Below are 17,417 nucleotides of genomic sequence, written 5' to 3' on the forward strand. Positions count from 1 at the left end.
CAAGATAATGACCAGTATAAATCCTTCGCCCACAACTCTCCACCTTCACGTGTCGATGACGACGTGAGGATCAAACCGACTTTCCTCCTCGACAGGTACGGTGTCGATGCATCAGATGGTTGCCATAGTGATGTGCTTCGTCTTTGTCATCATCGTCACGGTGACCGTCTTCATCTACAGGTGAGACAGAAACAACTCGTACATGTCTCCTCACACACACACACATACACGTACACCTACACACACACACACACACACTTTGTGGTGGTTTGAGCTCTCACAGCGCCTCTCCCTCTCTCTCTTCTTTTTATTTTTTATTTTTTCTCTTTCCTGTCGTTTATTCCTTCATCCCTCTCTACTCATCATCATCCTCTGTTTAATTCTTTTCATACGTCCCCTCTCTCTCTCTCTCTCTCTCTCTCTCTCTCTGCTATAAAAGAGAGACCACAGCAAGGCCCAGAGTGAAAGATAGATGGATGGATGTGTAGAAAAAGAGACAAGGCTCTGACTGTTGTTATCTCTGTCCATCCCTCCTCCCCCTCCACCTCTGTTAAACAGCTGGATGAACAGCGAGATGACAATTTAGACTCAGAAATTAAGTAACAAATGAAACTGGAAAAGTCTCACAAAAAATCGTGAAAATGGTCTTTCCATCCCCATGTCCAGTCCCGAACCCCTAACCCACTGCACCGACCTGGCTCAGTGTCCGGTCTTTCTAAAAACAAGCCAAAAATGAATTTGTACGTTCTTAAACAAGCACTTGATTTCTAAAACAAACACTCAGTCAGTTTCTAAAATGAGTTTGCACATCCTTAAACAATGTTTACTTTGTAAGACAAATGCTCACTTTCTAAAACAAGTGCATAGCTTTCTAAAAAATGAGTCATTGCTTTCTAAAACAAGTCTCCCCACTTCATAAAACATATTATAAAAATATAAGAACTCCTCATTTTCTAAAAACCAGTCCTGACTTTCTCAAGGGGGGACTTCACGTTTGCCTTAAAACACAAAAGAGACATTTAGGTCTTTACTGAAAGAGAACAAATACTACTTTTGCGATAGAAGCTAAACTTCGAATGAGAACAAAACCTTCATCTTAAAGGTTAAAAAAAATCTTCTGTATGGTACGATAAGTGTAGGATCTGAATAAAGCTGAATTCTTGCGTCTTGTTGCTGTGTGTAGACCAAACGTGTTTAATCTGCTCTGCTCCTTTTCCATCAATAAATCCTCAACACAACACTTTACTGTAAGTTGCTGGCAGAGTTAGCTAAACTGCAATGATGTGACGACAATGAAGGCTGCGAGAACTTGTGTTTACTTGGCCTGGTGGTGTTTCCGTCATGTTCTGTCTGCTCATGATTTGTTAATAAACTTAACAGAGAAAAAAAAAACAGTTTCTGATTTAACTGTTGGGGGTTTGTTGGGGGTTTGTTGGGGGTCAGTGGAGGACGTGGACGTGTTAAAGGTTCCCACTGTTGTCACTTGCAGGCAGGAATGTGACCTGGAAAATTATTATTATTATTATTTTGTGAGGTCTGTGGCGGGCCCAAACGTTAATTAATGGTAAACACTGTCTCTGGTCAGTTCAATCTTGATGTGTGAACTTTTTTTCTTAAACAAAATTATCAAAGGATGTAGGTTTCATTAAAGGCAAAAATTCATTTTAACTTTTTACTTTTACTTTGAAAGTACATTTCAGAGCCTGTACTTTCTTACTTTTACTTGAGTAAAGGAGTTGAATCAGTATTTCTACTTTTACCAGAGTATTTTTTTTAGAGTATTTTTTACACGTGTATCTGTACTTCTACTTAAAGCAGAAGTAAGCGATCCGGTCGTTTTGGCTAATGCTGCGTTCCAGGCAGGCTTTTGAAACTGTAAGTTACGGCTTCAAGTCACGACTTACGACTTTGTAGCGTTCCAGGCAACCCACTCGTGTTTTTCCGACCTGTTTTACCTGCGAAAGTCACTATAACGGCCACTCGTAACTTCTGACCCGTGAACTCGTACCAGATCGAACTGGTACGACTTCACAGGTCGGAAAAACACGAGTTACGGGCTGCCCTGAACGCACCATAACGTCTTGTCAGCCGATGGAGTTAGCAGCCCCCGCCCTCGTCATGGATCTATTGGTCCTCGTCCCTACGTCACCACATTCACGGCGTCCCTTGGCTGCACACACAGCCCTTCATGCCGTTCTCTCTCCTCATTGGATAAAAATTGTAGGATACAAGAAAAGTTTTCTCCTCGGCTCAGAGCAGAGCAGAGTGACTGACAGACCCGTGTTTCGGTCCAAACACTCTATGTAAGTGATTGCTGTCGGAAGATATAACTATTTAAGACTTATATTAACACAAAAATATCGCTTACTTCTGCTTTAAGTACAGAATATGAGTACTTTTGCCACCTCTGACCTTTTCAGACCGTCCAGAGAAACACTTTTATGCCGACTGTACCAGAAATGAGGATCCGCATCGGACAGTGGCATCAGCGTTTGCAACAACAAAAAAAAAAAAAACGGTCCAGACTGAAACACAATCCAGAGGGGTCAAACAAAAACAGACCTCTAAAAATCTCTCTGGGTTTCCTCAGCCGGGCGTCACCTGTAGATTTGTTTTTAAAGTCCGACTTCATGACGCTGCAGTGACGGTGATGATTTCACCACAGTGGGCCGTTGCTGTGAAATGTGTATCAGGGGAAACGCTCCCTCTTTCTCTCTCTCCCTCTTGTCTCCTTGTTTCCACTCCTATTCAACTCACTCATCACTTTCTTGATTATTCTTTCCCTCACTTTTCTCTTTGTTTCCCCCTCCCTACTTCTTTCCAACAAAAAAACACACATACATACGTGCACACATATGCATACACACACACACACACACACACACACACACACACATGCACACACACTTGTTTTCCTGTCTGTTGAACAGGAAGTTGAAGCTGGAGAGCGAGCTGGCTGCTCAGCTGTGGAGAGTTTCCTGGGATGACGTCCAGATGTCCAACTTGGACAAAGTCCTGAGGAGAGCCTGCAGCCGACTCACCATGTCCCTGGTGACGACAGCAACAAAAAACCCCCCCCACACATAATTCATTCATTCAAATGGTTTCCACTAACGACTGACTGGATTTGTTACAATAAGTGTATTTTGTTCCTCTGCAGAAAGGATCCAACTGTGGCTCCCTGTTGACTATGGAGGGAAACTTCCAGATCTACACTAAAACTGGATACTACAAGGTCTGACAACGCTGTAGTCCACCTGACACTCTTCTTACATACAACACTTGTACACTCCGATTTTTCCCTGTTAAAAGGGTTTCCATGGAGTTTTTCCTCAGTGGATGTGAGGGTCTAAGGACAGAGGATGTTGTTATGATGCCATGTAAAGCCCTTTGAGACAAACTGTTTGTAAAAACGGGCTATACAAATAAAATGGCCTTGCCTTGCCTTACTGACGGTGTGATGAATAACTAAACTGGGTGATCTTGTCTTCTGCAGGGAAATCTGGCAGCCATCAAGTATATCAACAAGAAGCGTATTGAACTGACCAGAAAAGTTCTCTTTGAACTAAAACATGTAAGAAATCAAGCTAATGATTGACCTGCATGCTTAAATTGACCTCTGAACATCTACTTTGTGGGATTAATGCCTTCTTCTATGTAGTGTATTGACCATCTAGCTTCCTACCTTGTCCTGTTTGGAGGATCAGTGCTTTTCATTACTTGGTTTCGCTACCCAACTACCAACTGACCGACAGACGGACCAGCCTACTTGCCTACTGACTTGGGCTCAGCACTAAAAGTCTAATTTGGTCAGTCGGTGTCCTGTTTGCAGGATGTTGGTGTTCTTCATTGAGGGACTTGAACTTATTGACCAAATGTCCAACACCTACTAAGATACTGACCAGCATCAATAGTCTTATCTGCTTATCCCCTAATCAGATGACCTTCTGCCTTAACGGCCTACCTTCTACAGACCTACTTGTCATTCAATCCACTGACTGACTAACCAGGACACCTACCTATTTACCTACCGTAAAGGGATAGTTCACCCAAAATGTAAATTTTCTAAGGGCTGGGAGAAGTTTCAGAGTCCTCCGTGGCTTCTCTGAGTTACAGGGGGTCTCGGCGTAGCAGTGCATACATATAACGGTTGCAAATGGATACCAACTGTCTTCGTAACAAAAAGACACACCAAAAAACATCCAAATACTTCCATGCTGCTCGTATGTAATGTCCGTCTTGTATTGAAGCCCCGAAATGCGAAATTGTCCTGAAAAAATTTAAATATGTCTATATTTCAAGCTTGTTTGTAGTGGAAGCTTCTCGAAGCTCCTCTTCCTGGTCCGTCCAAATTTGGACGAACTGGAAAGAGGAGCTTCCGCTACAAACAAGCTTGAAATATAGACTTATTTAATTTTTTTCGGGACAATTTCTCATTTCGGGGCTTCAATACAAGACGGACATACGAGCAGCATGGAGGTATTTGGATGTTTTTTGGTGTGTCTCTTTGTTACGAAGACAGTTGGTATCCATTTGCAACCGTTTTAAGGACATGCACTGCTACGCGGAGACCCCCTGTAACTCAGAGAAGCCACGGAGGACTCTGAAACTTCTCCCAGCCCTTGGTCGACATGAGGGTGAGCAGATAATGAGTGAAATTTGAATTTTGGGTGAACTATCCCCTTTAATACCTACAAACCAACCAACCTACCTTCCTACCTACCTACTGGCCTGTTAGCTGACCTTGTGATGGACCTTTGCGACAAGAGTATAAACCTGTGTATCTCCTGATGAACCTACCTACTTACTAACTTTAACCACTGAGTGTCTAGTTCCGGTTCAGTAAGTTGTTCTTGCGTGTGGGACAGCTGATGGTTTTTGGGGGATTTCCAACCAGCAGTCTGTGTTTTTTCCTGCAGATGCGTGACGTCCAAAATGAGCACCTGACCCGCTTCATCGGCGCCTGCATGGACACACCGAACATGTGCATCATCACAGAGTACTGCCCCCGAGGCAGTCTGCAGGTAGTCTACCACACATTTAAAGGGATAGTTCAACATTTTGGCAAATTGGCCCATTGCCATAATCGCTATAGTCATAGCAGTAGGTTCGTTACCTTTATTTGTCGGTGCAAGCTATTTTTAGAACGGAGGAGCAGAGCGGCAGGCTGCTCAGAGCTACGCTACGGAGGCTAAAGGAATTTCTTGGTTTCCCTCATCAAACTCATCAAATACAAACTCCCAAAACTCCAAAACACTTTCGTGGACAAGTTGTGACCTGCACATTCACCACGCTATGAGATAATAATGGAACGTTACGAAACAGAGCCGTTTTAGAGGTAAATACAGGGTAAATACTGAGTCTGCTTGCTGAAAAACTGTTCCTGAACGCAACGTGCATCAGCGATTTTGCATGAATTTACCTCTAAAACAGCTCCGTCTCGTAACGTTCCGTTATTATCTCATAGCGTGGTGAATGTGCGGCTCACAACTTGTCCACGACAAGTGGAGTTGTTGGGTTGTGTATTTGATGAGTTTGATGAGGAAAACCAAGAAATTCCCTTAGCCTCCGTAGCGTAGCCCTGAGCAGCCTGCCGCTCTGCTCCACCGTTCTAAAAACAGCTTGCACCGACAATTAAAGGTAACGAACCTACTGCTATGACTATAGCGATTACGGCAATGGGCCAATTTGCCAAAATGTTGAACTATCCCTTTAACTCTGTACCCCCGCATGAACCCCGTATACCCCTAATATTCAACAATCAAGTGTTTTATCACTTTAAATCCTATATTTCAGCGCTTTGTACTCCTTTATGAACATTTTTATACCCTCCTACACTCCTGTCCACTCTGTCACTCCCTGTGTTAATCATTAGCCGCTCTCTATCAGCCGTCCATCAGCTCCATGTATCTTTGCCGCAGTCCTCTTCCACATTCCTTCATACATCAGATGTTTCCTCCACACCGGCGCTCAAGTTATGCTTATCTTGTCACCACTGTAACCTAGCAACCTCCCCAGCATGGTAGCCTAGCAACATGAGAACACATGTCTGCCTGCTGTACGGTGTACGGCGGACGGCGGGTGGTGGGTGGCGTGGGGGGTTTGGGTTGTCGTCAGATGACCGCGGCGCTGGATGGATCTCGCAGTTTCAGTTAAACAAAGAGCAGCTCGGGCGGTTGGTGGAAGTTATTTTGCGCTCCGAGAGGAGGAAGACGTGTGGAGTGGAGGCTCGGCTGCGACTAAGAGCACAGTCTCTGTTACTTTATCTCCTCCACAGACTGTGAATCCTCATGTCAACACAAAGTTTGATTAATTAAAGTCAGTGTGTTAAGTGTTTTTATCACCAGAAACCTTTCAGTCACAGTGGTCAGATTCACCAAAATAAAAGAGCACATACATTTATGTGAAAATGACTTTATTCATGGGTGTAAAAATGATATAAAATCAAATAAAAATCAAATCCAGCCAATATAAGCCCCTACATAATCATATAATTGCAGTGAATAAAAATATCTACAAGTTGGTATGAAGAAGCAGTCGTTTTTTACTGATTTAAAGGAATAGTTCACCAAAAAAAAATGAAATTTTTTTTATTCCTCAAAGTGCATCTGGAGACACGGGAGGCCGGTTCGTAGTCCAGCGCAATCCTTATATGAGAGTCAATAGGGCCCGACACAAAAAGGTCCATAAAACTACACAAAACCCCTCTAATATTCCTCCATACTGCTCGTCCGCTGCAATCCAAGTGTCCTGAAGGGATATAGTCCAGAGTTTACTCGAAACAACGTCATTTTTACAGCCTAAACAGTCCTGTATTGCGCTCTGATGTTCATACGCCCCAGGCAAATTCAATACAGGACTGTTTAGGCTGTAAAAATGTCCTAAATGACGTTGTTTCGAGTAAACTCTGGACTATATCCCTTCAGGACACTTGGATTGCAGTGGACGAGCAGTATGGAGGAATATTACAAGGTTTTTGTGTAGTTTTATGGACCTTTTTGTGTTGGGCGCTATTGACTCTCATATACGGATTTCATTGGACTACGAACCAGAACCAAAAAGAATGTGCATTCATAATTCACTTTAAAATACTGCATAAAAGTAAAATAAGTTATTACTAGATGTTATATTAATATGTTTGTTATATTTTATTGTTGTAGCCGAGGAGGAACTAATGTTATGTACAATATCATAAGCTCATCATAGATTCTGTGTCTGCCACAGTAAAAACAACTGTCCAGTCAGTGGAGTATGAAGTAGAAAAATGTAGTTACCAACTTTAACTCTGATCCAACTCAAACCTACCAGCCCTCCCACCCTCCCACCCACCTACCCACCCACCTACCCACCCAGACAATGACTCACGTTTGAAGCATCAGAGGAGGTTGAAGCAGGTTTGTTGTTTCCTCGGTCAGAGAACAGCAGCTGTGTTCAGTTACTGTGGATTCCACTCATTTTATTACAGATCGCACAGCACGACTGAAAAAGGCCGAGCCCAGGCTGCAACACGTACAGGTCATTTATCACAAAAAAAAGATCTTGAAAATCTCCTTCAAACTGCGATAAAAGAGAGAAAATCAAAAGAAATGGCAAAAGAATGAAACTGAGCCTGATGCCAACAACTGTTTCCCTTTAAACTTGTTCATACTTTAGTTTGTTTATAGAGCACAAGTGTGGACAAAGAGTTTTAAAACACTACAGACAAATTAAAGTACTGTAACCACGTTGCTACAGTATCGCTCACATGTTTATGCTATTTCCCTATTCATAATTAAAGAATTTAAAGGTATAAAACAGGATTTACAACAGTGGCAGCAGTGAAGCTCAGTTTTTATTTTCCTTTAAAGGTACATTCACATCTAAACAAACAGAAATAGACTGAGGCGTACAGTAGGATCCCGTAAACATGTTATAGGCTTATCAAAAACAAGGAAACAAGGATGTTCTGACTGATATCAGAGCAGCATAAACAGGAAAAACGTCTCCGCCAACGTCACATCTGGATTACGACATCTCATCAGTCTCAACCAACTCATCTGCTGCACCGAGAAAACCAACCGCAGCCTCCAGGATTTAGCCACATGACACGTTATCCATACAGCACTCAAGACACAGCTTCGGAAGGAATAGTTCACCAAAAAAAGGAAATTCAGTCATTATTGAGCCGGTGCATATTCTCATTATTGAGAGTCATTACAGTCATTATTGACTCACCCTCATGCTGATGAATAATCCGTTTTTTTATTCCTCAAAGTGCATCTGGTCCAACAAAATCCTTATATGAGAGTCAATAGCACCCGACACAAAAAGGTCCATAAAACTACACAAAAACCTTGTAATCTTCCTCCATACTCCTCGTCCGCTGCAATCCAAGTGTCCTGAAGGGAGACAGTCCAGAGTTTACTCGAAACGACGTCATTTAGGACATTTTTACAGCGTAAACAGTAGGGCTGGGACGATATGCTTTTCTCCCGATTCGATTCTTCTACGATTTTTTGGATGGCGATTCGATTTGAATTACGATTCTACGATGTTGCCGATTCTCTCGATTTTTTGTCTGCATTTTTAACATTTATCTGCACACAAATACTGTAGGAGCCTATAAATTAACATACTCCATTATAAAGTGAACTTAAACCCTTTTCAAAACCTGTACTCTCTGTATGTAAAAAAGGCGAACAAATGCACATTGCACACTGCACCCCTAGTAAACAGTCCTGAATTACACTCTGACGTGCGTGCTCCAGGCAAATTCAATACAGGACTGTTTAGGCTGTAAAATGTCCTAAATGACATTGTTTCCAGTAAACTCTGGACTGTATCCCTTCAGGATATTTAGATTGCAGCGGACGAACAGCATGGAGAAAGATTACAAGGTTTTTGTGTAGTTTTATGGATGTTTTTGTGTCAGGCGCTATTGACTCTCATATAAGGATTTCCTTGGACTGCGAACCGGCCTCCCAGGTCTCCAGATGCACTTTGAGGAATAAAAAACTACTCCGGAGTATTCATCAGCATGAGGTTGAGTCAATAATGACTGAACTTCATTTTTTGGTGAACTATTCCTTTAATTATCACCAGCTGCATCATGAGGACATTTTGGAAAAGTTCAGACTTGGTTTCAAAGTTCAGGTTTGAACCAGGTTCATGTGACGGTCAGAGTCAGTCATGGTCCTCACATGTGTATAGAGACAAACGTGTGTGTGTGTGTGTGTGTGTGTGTGTGCGTGTGTGTGTGTGTGCGTGTGTGTGTGTGCGTGTGCGTGTGCGTGTGCGTGTGCGTGTGTGTGTGTGTGTGTGTTTATCTTCCAGGACCTGATGGAGAGCGAGGGTATCACTCTGGACTGGATGTTCAGATACTCCCTCATCACTGACATCGTCAAGGTAACGTAGGTTGAAGGTTGGGAATAACAGTGGTGGGTGGAGCGTTTGGAAAATAGTAAAAAAAAAAAAAAAAAAAGAAATAGTCTTGTTTCCATGGAGATAGTGCTACTGACTTTCACCTTTTTTTTCATGTGGGCTGTAGAAACTATCCAGAGTTGTGCTGATATTTGTAATTTGACCTTTTGTTTATTCACCTCAGGGATTTAACACACACGCTCTTTTACATTATTGATGCAGATAACATTTTGTTTGGTAATATCCTCCAACTGGGATGGGGGGAGGAGGGGGGGGGCTCTTTTCATATTTTTCTTCCATTTAGTTTAATGTTTGTTTAGTTTTTTATTATTATCTTTTAGAGCATCTACATCCAGTCTTTTGAACACACTGCAGATCTCACCAAACTAAATTAAAGAGGGATACACATCCATGAATACAAAAAAAGTAGTTGTTTTGTTTCTGTCTAGGGCATGGCGTTCCTCCACAACAGCGTCATCGTCTCCCACGGTAACCTGAAGTCGTCCAACTGTGTGGTCGACAGTCGCTTCGTCCTGAAGATCACCGACTACGGTCTGGAAAGTCTTCGGACTTGCAGCAGCCCCGAGGACACGCATGCCTACTACGCACGTATGAAAATGTTAAATTAATTCTTTTTTTCTTTTTCTTTTTTTTTTTCTCTCTCAAAATTATTTTTTTTGAGTTTTCCATGAATGCATTTCAACAGCGAATGTCAGGGCACAAGGGATTCAATCAAACACTTCAAAAAATAAACTGTAAATATCAAAGTAAAAACAATGCCAAGATCATACAGAATCAAATCATACCAAAAAAAATTGCAAGTTAAATAAAATAACCATATGAAAGAAACAAAAAAAGAAAATAATTAATTTGTTTTCTCAATGACTGAATGTGAAGAAAAAAACACCAGATGTTTGATTGACACCACAGTCAATCCTGTGTGTGTGTGTCTCAATCAGAAACAGAGTTGGTGAATGTACAAGAGAGATTTTACAGTAAGTTACTGTAATAGTCGCAGTAAAAGTCCAGAGTAGACACAGTAATATCATGTGGTTTTTCCCAGCTGAGCTGATGAACTTTGAAAATGAGGTTTGTCCCTGAGATGCAAGGAGAGTGAGTTCACTGCGTCCTCTCAGATTTTAATGTGTCAGAGATGTAGGACGCATGTTTATTTCCACGTCCAGAGGCAGAGAATAGAAAAACAGAAATAACTAAATAATGGATGTATATGGTTATATATCCTTACAGACACATGGCTAGATAGATAGATAGATAGATAGATAGATAGATAGATAGATAGATAGATAGATAGATAGATAGATAGATAGATAGATAGATAGATAGATAGATAGATAGATATGGTCATCTTTACTGTACTGCATGTGAGTTCATGAAAATTGGAAGAGACCTTTTTGAGCAGGTCTGTCTGCACGTTGAAGTATAGTAACTGTTGAAACGATGGAAAACTTGAAGTCTCCAGTGAGAGACTGGAAACTGAGAGCTAAAGAGCACTGTGGAAGAAATGTTAATGAAGGTGAAGCAACAGCTGAATAGTCAAAGAAGAACTTGTTAGCAGGAGAGAAATGTATGACAAAACGTTCACAACACAAAAATGTGTAATTTGACAGTTGAAAGTCCTAAAATGGCTGGAAAATGAGCTGAATTGTTGAAACAACTACAACAAAAAACTGTAAAAGTCTGAACCTGAACAAGCCCAAAATCCTGAATTGTTCATAATTTGAGCAAACTGCCCAGGCTGCAACACATACAGGTCAAAAATCACAAAAATAAGAACTTAAATCTCCTTTAAACTGTGATAAAAGTGATAAAATCTTAGCAAAAAATGAAACTGAGCCTGATGCCAACAACTGTTTCTCTTTAAATGTGGTCATACTGTAGTTTGTTTATGGAGCACAAGTGTGTGAACAAAGAGTTTTAAAACACAACAGACCGCATTGTTACGTTGCTCACATGTTTATGGTGTTGTCATAATTATTATTAAATACATTTACAAGTATAAAACAGAATTCACAATGACATTAGGCAGCTGTGAAGAGCTCGCTGTCATTTACAGTAAAAAGAATAACAGAACAGAAATAGACTGAGACGTACGGTAGGATCCAGTTAGGTTGTAATGCACTGAATGGAAAGACAGTGGGACTGTTCACCACAAAACTAATACAGGTTTCACCGACTTGAATGAACTCAAATGAATTTCCCTTTAGAAAAATCGATAATTCACCAATTGTCTATTCACCGTCATGCCAAGGAAGGGTTTGGAGAACTTTCAGAGTCATCAAAACGCTTTAGGAGTTCCAGGGGGGGTCCAACTGGCAACAGATTTTCATATAATGGCAGCGGATAGAGCTCACTTTTGAATCGTCCAAAACACACACTATGAAACATCCAGATACCTCCATACTGCTGGTCTGTACTGACCCAAGTGTCCTGAAGCCGCCACATGAAAAAGTTGTTTGGAAAAAATTAATTTGGTCTTTGTTTTTATAGCCTTGTTGTAGCAGTAGCTCCCAGTGGCTATGTTGATGTTTGTGCGCATGCGCTAGATTTGCTGCAAGATGTAGATGTTGTCGTTGTAAACCATTGGATGTCTGATGTAAACACGGAACAACATCTCGCAGCAAATCTCGTGCAGCCACTGGGAGCTACTGCTACAACAAGGCTAAAAACAGAGATCAAATACATTTTTTCCAAACAACTTCTTCATGTGGCGGCTTCAGGACACTTGGGTCAGTACAGACGAGCAGTATGGAGGTATCTGGATGTTTCATAGTGTGTGTTTTGGACGATTCAAAAGTGAACTCTATCCGCCGCCATTATATGAAAATCCGTTGCCAGCCGGACCCCCCCTGGAACTCCTAAAGCATTTTGATGACTCAGAAAGTTCTCCAAACCCTTCCTTGGCATGACAGTGAGTAGAAAATTGGTGAATTATCGATTTTAGGTGAAGTATCCCTTTAATAAAGATATATCCCTATCGTGTTTGTATCGTACTGTATCAAACCTCCAGATTGTTTGAGTCTCTTTGTCTCTGTGGGCTGAGGACGATGTTGCCCCTCCGTGCAGGTAAACTGTGGACGGCGCCGGAGCTGCTGCGGCTGGACTGTCCTCCGCCCAGCGGGACGCAGAAAGGAGACGTGTACAGCTTCGGGATCGTCCTGCAGGAAGTGGCTCTGCTCCGAGGAGTTTTCTACCTGGACACTCATACTCTCACTCCTAAAGGTCGGTGGTGGTCGGGTTTTTTTTTTTTTTTTTTTTTTACCACATCTGTAATAGAAGTGTTTATCATCGTTGAGTGACTCAGTTCAGCGTTGTTTATTTGTATAATATCAAATTTACCAGAAGGAGACCGGCAGACAGACTTTGTTTTGTTTTGAAGGAGTCAGAGGTGGAGGTGTGAACGCTGGGTTGTTGATTTCAGCTCTGTGTGTGTTTGTGTGTGTGTGTGTGTGTGTGTTACATTCCAGTGTGTCAGCTCGATAACACATGGCTATCATCACACACACACACACACACACACACACACAGTTATACACACAAATGAGTCTTCACTTCCCTCTGCTCTCAGATCAGCGTTAAAGAAAACACAGACTGGACGAGTTGAAACTACAGGGTTTCAGTCTGTCGTTGGTGTGTGTGTGTGTGTGTGTGGGGAGGGGGGGGCAGAGTGATGCATGCTGGTTGAGGATTCGTACACAGACCATTTTTTCATTTTCATTTCTTTATTGAACATGTCAAGAGTAAAAACAATGAATAAATGTATATTAATAATCATCATTTCTAAAGAAGATGCCTGTCATGTTCAAAAGAAGGTAAGAAGAAGTTAAAAACTTTTCTGGTCCTACCCCCTTTCTGCTATTCATATAACACTAATGGGAAAAAAAAAAGTTATGAAAAACAGTCATAGTAAAATATATATTCCAGATAATTTGTACAGTCCATAAAATAAACAACAAAAGAACAAAAACACTAGTCCATCTCGTAGGAACCATAGACTGTAAAAAGAATGGACGTAGCGTCCGTGACGTCACCCATTGGTTTTGGGGAGTCGTTTTTGTGACTCAAATATGGCGGCCTGAACAGCGCCATGTTGGATTGGCCGGCCGAGAACCCGCCCACTGGCCTCGAAGCAGCTGTCCACGGAGCTGCTCGGACCTGTCACTCAACGTTTCCGCGCCCTAATTGGTCAGAGTTTTAACCTTATAACAGTAAAACGGTAGAGTTAAAAAAAAAATCACCCCCCTCAGAGTGTGTGCGGGGGTAGAAACTATCGATTGAGACGAAAAAACGTTCTGACACCAGGCTTTTAACATGTTTACTGAGGATGTAAAGTCGGTGATTTTAACATGGGGGTCTATGGGGAATGCTCCCTTCTGACACCAGCCCCCAGAGGAATCCGAGGGGATTGCAGTTTTTTGAACGCGGAAGTGAGCTTCACTTCTCAGACCGACAACTGCCCCCTTGGTAGGAACTCAGTATTTGGACCCACAACAAACTGCTTCGAGCGCTGGTTCATGTTTCCCTGAGTCGACTGGTCGCTGGTCGGCCGCTTCAGTCAGCTGTAACATGAACCCAGGAATCAGCGTTTAGCTCCGTCAGAGGAACAGGAAGTGACCGGCGGCCGCACCAGGTGATGATGATGATGACTCATCGTCACATCAACCTGCAGTGTCATCAGTCACAGAGGTGATGACTGAGCAGCAGTGTTGGGCACGTCACTTTTTTTCCCCCAATCAATAAAAACATATACAGAAATACAAAAACACAAGGGGGATCAACACTACTTTGTCACATAAAGGTGCCATTTTGTCCATCTTACAACATACAGCTCTGTTTTGGTTCGTAGACTGTAGGTTATTTGTTCCATTGATTGAATTTCTTCTACAATGTCCAGCCAGTGGCTCAGTCCAGGTGGGTCAGTTCTCAGCCAACTCCTTGTAATGTCTTTTTTGGCTGCAAGTCATAGGATCTTGAACAAGTATATGTCTTCTTTACCTATTACATCTTCTGGTATCAGTCCTACAGTAGATACACATACCGAGGATCATTGGGAATATTATATCCAAAAATTTCACCCATGGTTCTTAAAACCCCCTCCCAAAATGCATTCAGTTGCCCACAATTTCTCCAACAATATTTAATTGTTGTTGGCCTAATTGTTTATGGGCACGTCACTTTTAAAAAGTAATCAGTTATAGTTACTAATTACGTTCCCCAAAAAGTAAATGAGTTAGTAACTGAATTACTACATTATAAAAGTAACTAATTACCAGGAAAACTAACTATTGTGTTACTTAAAAAAAAAAAAAAAAATGCTCAAATACGTCAAAATTACTTGGACTTGCCCCCCTAACTCCCTGACAACGACCCCCTAACCTCCCGTTTATCTGGAACTAACCAACTCACTGTGCGGAGGAGGGATACTGATATAGACGTGTATGTGATACTGTTTTGATGTTGCTTTGTTTTGTCTTTAAATTTGCACTTTTTTAATTGTTTGCACTATTATTGCATTGTATTGTTTAACTATTGTAAAGCGCATTGAGTTTGCCCTGTGCATGAAATGCGCTTTATAAATAAAATTGAATTGAATTGAATTGAATTGAGTTGGTTAGTTCCTGATGAACGTGTTTTTTCCGACTAGTTGATGGACTGAAACAAAATGTGTATTTAACGTAATTACACTTTAACAGGTGTATTTTGTGTACTTCTTAAGTCAAGTAACGGCGCATTTTATTTTCAGTAACAGTAACGACGTTGTAAAAGTAGCGTTGTTAGTAACACTGTTATTTTTATAACACCGTTATTCCCATTACGATAAAGACAGCACATTAAACTCTGTCTTTCAAACGTAGGCTAAAAACCATCTCTTTAATCTGGCGTTTATGTCATAGTCTCATAGTTATTTTATTCTATTCTACAGTTTTACAGTTAGTCTTCTATTTTATTACTTTCTTCTCTCTTATTGTTATCTTTCTTTTGAGTGTTTTTATATTTTGTTCTATATTTATATCCTGCATTTTATTCTATTTTATACATTTTTTATTGTGTATTTATCTTTTACTATTGCTATCTTTTATTGTTGTTTTCAATCTTTGTGCATTAGTCTCCACTTCATCCTTGTTGTTTCACTTCTTATACTTTCTAATTACAATTTGATTGAATTTGATTGACTGAAAACAACAGAGATCGTCCAGGTGGTGTGTCAGGGTGAAGCGCCGTCCGTCCGTCCGTCCCTCTGCTTCCACAGTCACAGCGAGGAGCTCGGAGTCCTGATGCAACGCTGCTGGAGCGAAGAGCCCAGCGAACGCCCCGACTTCAACACCATCAAGATCCTGCTGAGGAAACAACACAGGTGTGTGATCTGGAACATCTGTCTGTTAAAGAAACATCTGCCTCCATATTCATTATCTTTATACTATTAGACAACGAACGAGGCGCCACTGTGCCGGACCGAGGTCTCAATGTAAAGCCAAACATCCTGTCCACCTGTCTGTCCACGTGTCTGTCTGTCCAGAGGTTATGGCTCAAACATCCTGGACAACCTCCTGTCTCGGATGGAGCAGTACGCCAACAACCTGGAGGAGCTGGTGGAGGAGAGGACGCAGGCGTACCACGAGGAGAAACGCAAGGCCGAGGCGTTGCTCTACCAGATACTGCCCCAGTAAATACACGCTGCATAGAGTACCACATAACTGTAACTGTATGTGTTTTTAATACTAAGACTGGTAACGCTTTATTTTAAGGGGTCCTTGTTCCTGTGTATCTACCTAATTAATTACAGTGTAATTACCTATGTAACCGTATGTAATAACATGTACTTACATTGTAAATACATAGTGTATTTTTGTGTACTTACAGGTCCTTGTTACACTTGTAATAAGAAATGCTTGTGCAAAGAGAGAGGCCACTTTGGCATTTCTTATTACAAGTGTAACAAGGACCTGTAAGTACACCAAAATACACTATGTATTTACAATGTAAGTACATGTTATTACATACGGTTACATAGGTAATTACACTGTAATTAATTAGGTAGATACACAGGAACAAGGACCCCTTAAAATAAAGTGTTACCCTAAGACTTATATAATATAAATACGTCTGTTGTGTTGTGTTTCAGTTCAGTAGCTGAGCAGCTGAAACGAGGTGAGACGGTTCAGGCTGAAGCTTTCGACTCGGTCACCATTTACTTCAGTGACATCGTGGGTTTCACCGCCCTGTCAGCTGAGAGCACGCCGCTGCAGGTCAGTAGAGCTCAGCAGAGCATGTTAAAGTTATAGTTTGGTTCTCCTGTTCAGAAACACGTTTTGTTATACTGGGTGAAATGGTCCTTCTATCCTGAGAGTAATCAATACATTACGTAATTCAGAAAAAGGAACGAAAAAATAGTCAGACCTCTGTGGCAGCTGCAGGACGGACAAAACTCTGACCAATCCATGCTTTTCGCTCCGAAAAGGAAAAACCAATCAGATGCCCACATGTCTAGTGCTGCCGTCTCTCTCCCTCCTCTCGCTTGCGTGACCAGAGTCTTCACCTGCGTCAGAGGAAAAGCCACACTCCAGTCTGGTGAATGGCAGTGTAGCTCTGGCAATGCACGTTGGGCGTCTTCACCCACGTCGGAGGAAAGGTGGAGGCGTGGCTTCAGAGAACAGTCTGAGAAAAAGGGGCTGGGACTTTTGACTTCACCAACCCTACCTTTAAAGGGCCCATATTATGCAAAATCCACTTTCTACTGGTTTTGTAGCGGTCCTATGTGTTCCTGTGGCCTTTCTATGACGCCCGGAGGTGAAAAAAAGTCTGTTCACTCCCTTAATTGATTGCTTCACTTTTTTGAGATCGTGTCTCCAAACGGGCGGATTGGAAGTGCTGTGCAGCTTGACGTCACGAGGCACTTTTAGATTGCTGCGATTCAGAACAGCAGATTGATTTGGGGACAATACACTACGAATACAACGTGGTTGGACAATTTAGACCCATGTGAAATGGTTGAAAAACAG

At 41.7% G+C, this 17,417-nt stretch overlaps 1 protein-coding gene across 1 annotated transcript in view; it reads left to right on the forward strand.

Moving 5' to 3' along the window:
- Positions 1-17,417, forward strand: part of npr1a (natriuretic peptide receptor 1a) — a 54,048-nt gene that overhangs the window by 31,756 nt on the left and 4,875 nt on the right. The window contains exons 8-18 of the mRNA XM_085791008.1: positions 96-180; positions 2,931-3,051; positions 3,161-3,235; positions 3,497-3,574; positions 4,920-5,024; positions 9,313-9,384; positions 9,849-10,008; positions 12,484-12,639; positions 15,604-15,772; positions 15,935-16,081; positions 16,541-16,664. Of these exons, the coding sequence (XP_085647134.1) occupies positions 96-180; positions 2,931-3,051; positions 3,161-3,235; positions 3,497-3,574; positions 4,920-5,024; positions 9,313-9,384; positions 9,849-10,008; positions 12,484-12,639; positions 15,604-15,772; positions 15,935-16,081; positions 16,541-16,664 (1,292 nt within the window). The remainder of the gene's footprint in view (positions 1-95; positions 181-2,930; positions 3,052-3,160; positions 3,236-3,496; positions 3,575-4,919; positions 5,025-9,312; positions 9,385-9,848; positions 10,009-12,483; positions 12,640-15,603; positions 15,773-15,934; positions 16,082-16,540; positions 16,665-17,417) is intronic.

The sequence above is a fragment of the Trachurus japonicus genome, chromosome 11 (assembly GCF_045865225.1).
Source record: "Trachurus japonicus isolate A0001 chromosome 11, Traja_1.0".
Classification (NCBI taxonomy): domain Eukaryota; kingdom Metazoa; phylum Chordata; class Actinopteri; order Carangiformes; family Carangidae; genus Trachurus; species Trachurus japonicus.